At 42.5% G+C, this 7,874-nt stretch overlaps 1 protein-coding gene across 2 annotated transcripts in view; it reads left to right on the plus strand.

Moving 5' to 3' along the window:
- The window catches only part of SLCO3A1 (solute carrier organic anion transporter family member 3A1), a 131,406-nt gene extending 126,263 nt beyond the window's left edge, over positions 1-5,143 (plus strand). For both annotated transcript variants that reach the window (XM_040077330.2, XM_040077329.2), the window contains exon 10: positions 699-5,143. In XM_040077330.2, coding sequence (XP_039933264.1) covers positions 699-1,078 — 380 coding nt within the window. In that variant the 3' untranslated portion in view covers positions 1,079-5,143. The remainder of the gene's footprint in view (positions 1-698) is intronic.
- Positions 5,144-7,874: the final 2,731 nt, after the last annotated feature.

Here is a 7,874-nt window from a genome sequence, read left to right on the forward strand (position 1 = left end):
AAAAACATTTCCTTTATTAGTTAAATGAGATTGGAGTGATTACTGTGCTTTAAGATTGCAGCTCTGCTGCAAACTGCGATTGAGAAACACTCATCGGTAGTTAGCGGCAGTGGCTGTGGGAGAATCCTGCTGTGATATTTCATTTAATGGTGCTCTGAAATTTTTCCTTCTTTTCAGATGGCATCTTTGACATCTATTAGAGGCTATTGTTTCATTTCCTTAGATCCAGAGAAAAGCTTTTGCTATGTCAGGCTACAGTCCAAAACTGGATCTCAGTGCTGAGGCCAATTTTAGGTGCTGAACTGGTGTGCTGTGAGGTCCTTCAGATGAACACCCTAAAGTGCAGCTGCCAGTTTATACAGAGTGAGCTGCAAGGCTGTCCTCCTCCTCTTTCATTTGCCCCTCCACTTAGTCTCATTAGGCAAACAAGAAGCTTAATAAAAGCCACTCCAACTTGAATAAAATCCTTGGTGCATATTGATATCAGCAGGAACCTCTTCTGTAGACGTTAAGTCCAAGCTAAAAGCTTATCCACCAACTTCATTCAGGTTGATTTAGAACTTCAAAAATTAGAATCACAGGCTGCAGCTGGGACTATTAGCCTTGATAAAGTGCCCTCTTTCCACTCACTGCAGTCACGTCCTCTCTCTTTATCACAGAGATCATAAAAGTATAATTTGTCTCTCTTATTTTGGCAGGTTTTATCCCACCTCCACTGATCTTCGGGGCCGGGATTGACTCCACATGTCTGTTCTGGAGCACGTTCTGTGGCGAGCAAGGAGCCTGTGCACTGTATGACAACGTGGTCTACAGATACCTGTATGTCAGCATTGCTATTGCCCTCAAGTCCTTTGCATTCATCCTGTACACAACCACCTGGCAGTGCTTGAGGAAAAACTATAAAAGATACATCAAGAACCACGAAGGTGGTCTCAGCACTAGTGAGTTTTTTGCCTCTACTCTCACCCTAGACAATCTGGGGCGGGACTCGGTGCCCCAAAACCAACCACATAGGACAAAATTTATCTATAACCTTGAAGATCATGAGTGGTGTGAAAATATGGAGTCTGTTTTATAGTGACTGTGGAGGGGTGAACTATATTAATAATACAAGGGTCCTTTTTAATAAAAACAAAGAAAGAGCACGAGTGAAAGAAGAAACAACTGCAAAACAGCAACGGCAACACAGGAAACTTTTGTCTTTTTCTCAAAGTCAGACCCAGCCAGGATTCTTGAGAACAGCATCTTTAAATGGGATCACTTGTGACATCCTGCAGGGTGATGGAGAAAGCAGGAACCCTTGTGGCTGGGTACCAGCCCCTTTGGTGACAGTACAAGCTTCCAAGGAGGGCATCTGCAGAGGTTCACCAGAGAGTTCAGCATAGGCCTGGGGAGGAGGCATAGAGAAAGCAAGCTGATAACAGCAAGGTGATAACAGCAATAGGTTTTTTTCCCAGTTGAGATAGGGTATGTGGGGCCCTGCAGGGTTGGCCAAGCTGGGTGCTGCTCCAGCCTGCTGCGTGTGCAGTGGCAAAGAGGGAGCGGTGCTGGAGCCCTTCCAGCAGTCACACTCTGTCACCAGCCACGAGTGCACGATAAATACCTTGAAAGCTGCTGGAAACCTTCCCGGTGGCAAGCAATGCTGTCAGGGGTATCCAAGTCCTTCCAGCCCAGGCTTATTCACAGATTGCAGCTTCGTGGCTGTCTGTGAATAACCGCGCTCAGATCTCAAAGCCAGTAGAGTTCAAGACATTCGCTCACACTTGCCAAACGTGCTGTCATTTTTTAAAGGGGGATGAGTTCCAAATACTTATCTGTGTATTCCTCTAATAAGATGTTTTTTTGAAATTATTTTCGAATCTATGTTAACCCTTAAATCACTGACACTTTTCCATGAGGAGGATTTATTTATGCTAGTTTGGGGAAGGATCCTGTTTAATTCACCCAAACGTTATGTGACTCAAGGGGTTTGTTTAATCCTCTGCATTTTTTATCCATACGCCTTCATTCTAATATGCTACCAAGCCAATGAAGACACATAATATGTTTTTAAAAAAGAGAATGAATGCACTGTGTCTCTATAAAAACAATTGTCAGTTGGAGAATTATAGATAATATGATGATTTACATAATATAGTTTTTTCATATTCTATGTGACTCAGTGAATACATATATATGTGGAGGGGCTGTTTGTGTTCTCTCCAGTTTTTAAAGATATATATATATATAATTTGCAATCTAGAAATTGTGTGGTGGATATTTTCTTTAAAGTGTGTCTGTGTGTGCGTGCGTGTGTGTGTGTACAGGATGAGAGGAATACTGACCTTAATCCTTCAACCCTCACAACTGGTATTTTATTTTTCACCTGAGAAATTCTGCTGACTTTCAGCAGAAGCTGTGTGAGGAAGATGTAATAATCTCTCTTGGATGCCACATTTTGTTTGTGTATGTGGGAATAGTATTCCTCTGTAAGGCTGGGTTATGGGAGCAGAGGCTGGCCAGCACTGAGCAACTCAAACTTCCTTTCAGCTCCCCACAAAGCATCCATGCAGGAGCAGATTTGGCTTGGCTCTTGCAGCGCAGTCTTACCTAAACCTGCAAAAACCATGGGGAAACTTTGATCTGATCACAAGAAGCGTGGGGGTCGGGCTTATTTTGTATGCATATTTTTGTTTTCCAAAACATTCCTGCTGGGAAGCAATGCAAATTGGTGGCATTTGATGAGTTTTTCCCCAGGAACCAGACTTGTTTCCAATGGAGTAAATGTCAGAAGGGCTTTAAGGGTTAGCATCATAATTGAAAGTTCCTTTATTGTGTGAATTTTGAAGTTGTTGTGAACTTGAGGATGTTTAGAGGAGTAACCTGGCATGTTGAGTCAAATGCTGGATGTCACTTCCATGCAGGTGGCAGAGGGGCTCATCTTCCCCAAGTCTTTGTCTGTTGCTGCAGTGGACACCCCAGAGCTGGCAGAATTATGGAGGGTTGATAACTTGTCACTCATGTTCAGCAACTTTTCAGCAGACTTTGCTCTTGTCCAGGCTTTGCAACATGGGTGTGGAGTATCAAATTGCTTCCATTTGACTGACTTTACATGTGTGTTTGCAACTTATGCACAGAATTTACATGTTCAACAACAATAAGGGCAGGAAAAAAGGGTGTATCAAATAAATTCCATTGTGCCAAATACTCAACAAATATTGTAACTGCAGATATTTAATTTTTGAGTTTCAGCCATGTTAAGAATCACTTGATTGATGAAGGAATTCAAGGAAAAAAAAAATTTAAGCTATGCAGTGCCATTGTTACGCTGAGTGGTAAATGATGGTTTTGAGACCATTCCATTGGTTTAGTATATCCTATCTGCTAAAATAGAGATACTGCATCCATAAAACAATGAATTCAAAAAAGGCACAGGGTGCATAACTGTCTCATAAAATATATATAATTGTCAAGTATAAGCCTTTGAAATCATTCTGTACAGTTCTCTTCATTCTGCAGATTTATTACTTAGAATGCTGTCTTTCCAAATGTTAGCTCATAATTTTATACTATACACACACTTTCAGACTCGAACACAAATGTCACAGAATAGAACCTTTCTAAAAGCCTGATTGCTTGAAATTTCATAACCCCTTTCACAATTTCATGATTTCCCCCTCTGAAAGTCCAAGGTGAAGGAGAATAGCATGCTGATTGATATGATGTAAAACAAACTCCCAGCATTCACGAGCTGTGGTTTGTTGATACAGTCAAAAGTCCCCCTTGACCGGAGTTATAGAAACAGGATTCCAAGGCACAAAACATTTTCATTTTTATTTTTCTTTACTATTTTCATTTGATCTCTTAGTATGTGTGGGAGATGCAGTTGAATGGGGTTACTTACATTGTTTTTAAGCTGTAACTTGAAATTCCTGCATGATTGTTATTTTATTTCTTTCGATAATTGAACATTTGAAAAGCTTGAAGAGCTTTCCCCCCATCCCACTCTTTTTTTTTTTCTTCTTTTTTTTTTTTCCCTCCCAAGGTTAGGTCTAATTCCTGAATCGTGAAGGGCTTTGCTGTCAGCGCTTTGGTACAGATTTAAGAACAGAGCTTTAGTTTAAAAAAAATACACAGACCAAACCCTTCATCCACACCAGCAGGCATTTTGGTTTTTTCTGATTTCAGAACTAGAAGCCATTTTTGCCTGCAACCCAATATTTGTTACAGAATAACAAATGAAGAGTGTCAGACATCCTCCTTCTTCCCAAACTGCATTTTGGGCCTTCACCTGTCAGCACTTCGCCTCCATCCTGCAACTGCCTTAATCATGCAGGAAACTTAAAAAACAAGGATGGAGTTAAAAAAATGCCCATTCCCAGGAAGAGAAACAGGGGCATGGTCTGAGCTGTGTGGTCCAGATCCAATGGTGGAAGTTGTTTCTTCGTATTCCAGGGCATTGAAATTCAGGGGTTTGTTGAGGCCTTGGTCTCCGCAGAAATGTTCTTTTGGCGTTTCCAAGCACTGTGTTCCCCATGTGGCTGTCAGCCGAGGAATGGGATGTTTGGAAAAACAAACTACTTGAGATTCTGCAGTCTCTCTGGGATTGACCAGTTGCCTTGCATGACTTCAGGTTGGGGTTTCCTTTCCCTTGCACAAATCTCACTTTGGAATAGCCCCAGTGGAATCAAAAGGGGACCCCAATCTAAAATTGGTGCAGATGACACTGGAATCATTTTCTCTGCATCCTTGTTAACAAGGTGATGTATTTCCAGAACCTTCTTGTAATACGTGTAGAAATCATCAATTTTTCTGACTTTGTCCAGCACATCTTGGATGTAGAGTGGAGCTAAAAAGTCCATCACTTGAATTAGCACTTGAATATCACAAACCTTCCATTCCTGGCAATTCAGCTAACAGCTTCCCTCTGTCATTCCCCTCTGAGATGCACTAAACTCCTCGGTGCTGCTGCTGCTGTTAATCGTGGTTGGGTCTCACCTTGCTCAGAAGGTGAGAAGGGAAAGATGCAGAGAGGAATTAGCTTCCATTATCTGACTTAGCTACATTTCAAAGTGCTTCCAAATTGAACTGATGGTCTGCAGACATTTGGAAAATGATTGGAGTATTTCCAAATGGCTGAGATGCATTGACTTCTTTTTCCCTGGGAAAAAAAATAAAATATATATATTAAAAAATTAAGAGAATGAATGTGATTTGGACTCCCTCCTATCCCCATCAGAGTTTTATGTTCGTCACATTGCAGTGGAGGCAGTGTGCTTAAGGTTCACCTTTGTGTCTCAGACAGACTCGCATTTTTTCCTCAGTAAATGAGGTCCTGGGACACAGAAAGGCAACTCCATCTCACAAGCCAGCACTTTCTCTCCACAGCCAACCCACAACAACCTGAAGCCTACCAGCACTGTGAAGCTTTAGCCCCCAAGTCAGCCACAGCTGTTGCTGCCATGTGAGAGTTTGTCATTGCTGGGTGTGTTTGGCTTGGTATTTTCTTCAGGCTTTGGCAATCTTGGTGTGATGTTTGCTTTATTCTTGGCAGGTGATGTGGGGAATTGTCAGTATAAAAGACACATGCAAATGCTTCACTGGACTGATGTGATAACAGCTTTGTTTCTTTATTCACAAGGATTTATTCCAGACTTACTCCTGCTCTACCTTTAAATGCAGCCGTGCTCATTTGTCCCCCTAATTTCATGTGAGCTGTGTTTGCAGACAGGAGCAGGTTTGTTGCTGTTCTCTCTCTAGATCTGATTAATATGTGCAAAGCTCACAAGCTTCCTGTGCACAGGGCAGAGCACCCCTGATTACAAGCAATAATGCTGACCTGCTCTCATTTGCAATAGGCATTTCTGGCATTTCTTACCTGAATCTGGGTTCGCCTCTCCCAGCATCCCACACTGCTGCTGTGATTCACCTGTTTTGTTGGCAGCCGGGATACAGTTGGTGGAACACAGGCAGCAGTTAATTAAGATGGGAACCTTTGGTGTGAGCCAGATTCAGCCACGCTTATCTGATGGTTGAGACTCATCTGAGGAGGAAAGGACACTGTAACTGAGCCACTTGGTGTCTCTGAAGGGATTATCCACCCTGCTGTGCTCCTGGATAGCCCTACCTCCACCAGACCCTTGGTTTGTGGGTGTTTTCTGCATCAGCTTCCTTTTTCTAGCCACAGTTCTTCCCCCAGTGACAAAGCACAGCTTGGAAATACCGAGGCAATACAAGGTGTCCAAAATTACTGAGAGGCATTTAAATTTGCATGGGATGCTAATAGGTCTCACTTAGTTTTACATCTGTTCAAAATGTTATCGTTTGTTCTGCTTATATCCCCTAAATCTGTAACTTCTAGGCTGCAAATTATGTTTTCTATCATTCCATTGACATTTCTAGCCAATATGAGTCTTAATACAATTGCTTTGCTGAAAAATGGCCTTTCAGTAGTTCTCAGACATGAGGTACCTCTTTATTAACTAGTGATGCCAAGTAAAATCTTTGGCCATTGTCTGTTCCCCAAATTCAGGGGAGCAGAAGGAAGCTGTGCCTGCCCAGAAGCAATACTGATGTTTCCTGGGGCAGAGTGTGAACATGGACTGCTTTTCCTTCAGCTTCAGTCTTGCCTTGGCTGCTTGGCTTTAGCATCTCTTGGTCCCAAGATGACAAAGCGAATTCAGGAGAAGCCATGTGAACAGAGCAATCCATTTAGATGGGTGCAAGATCAGGACTTCAGGATGTTTGTAGCATTCATGTTGTTTTGCTTGTCAAAGCTTTGCTTCAGTCTGTATTTATTTGATGAATGGAGTTGACCCCAGGGATGGGGTCTTTGGGGTGGGATGAGTTTGTGATGTTTCCCCCACTTTATTCAGATTAAGTGTGGCAGAGCAGGGTGTCCAGCCCTAAGAAGGAAAAGATTTATCATGCCCTGAACAGTTTCTAATGCTGGACTTAGTTCTGCACAAAGTTGGTGTCTGCATATGGCAGGAAGCAATAAGAAACTTGTCAGCTGCAACTTGGCACATAATTTATAGCAACTTCATACATGAATTTTCACTTTTATTTCTTCCTTGCAAATTGCTGAGAAAACCAAGAAAATGCCTCCAATGTATTTGCAAGGTCGTTTCTGCATATCATCTGTGGTCTGGAGAAGTTGGAAAAGCTTTCTTGTGGTTCATACACAGGGGTTTGTTTTGGATACAGGGGATATTTCTGCTCCTTGAGTTCCCTAGGCTGAAATTTTCTCATCAGTAGAAATATTTAGTTCAAAAGTATGTGAATAGGAATTGAGTAAGAGGATCCCTGCTCAGTGCCAGTGGGCTGAGCGCTGCTGGACACACAGTGTGCTGGCTTCCAACTCACAGTCTACTTTCCAGTAATACTCTCTCACAGATGCTTGAAATTCTCAACCTCTCTTAGTGTTCCTACTGGTTAAAGCACTCATTTGAGTAATTACTGAGAGCAAACACTAAAAGGGTATGAACCTAGACAAAACTGAATTGGTTTTGAGGTGAAGCAGGTGGTGTAAATTTTATTTGTGATGTTTGCACAGCTCTTGGATCGGAAGCAGAAACCTCTCGGGCATCAAGAGACTTGCATATGGCCTAACATATCTCAGTTCTTCCCAAATGAATTGCCCGTGGGTGGGACAGCAAAAGGCATTTTCCCTGCCGTGGATATCTCAGCCCCCAAAACCCTTTCCTCTTGCAGTACGGCATCGCACAAACACCAGTGCATTTACCCCTCAGTGCAAACAGTGCTTCGTTTTTGGTGCCTCACAACTCTTAACTGTGAACTTGAAAGGAAGAAATGACCCCTGTTCTTCACCCGTGACACTTCCTGCCCGATCAGAGGAGCGGGATGAGCCCTCTTGGAGACTCACAGCCGTTTTC

This window comes from Hirundo rustica, chromosome 13 (assembly GCF_015227805.2).
Source record: "Hirundo rustica isolate bHirRus1 chromosome 13, bHirRus1.pri.v3, whole genome shotgun sequence".
Classification (NCBI taxonomy): Eukaryota; Metazoa; Chordata; class Aves; order Passeriformes; family Hirundinidae; genus Hirundo; species Hirundo rustica.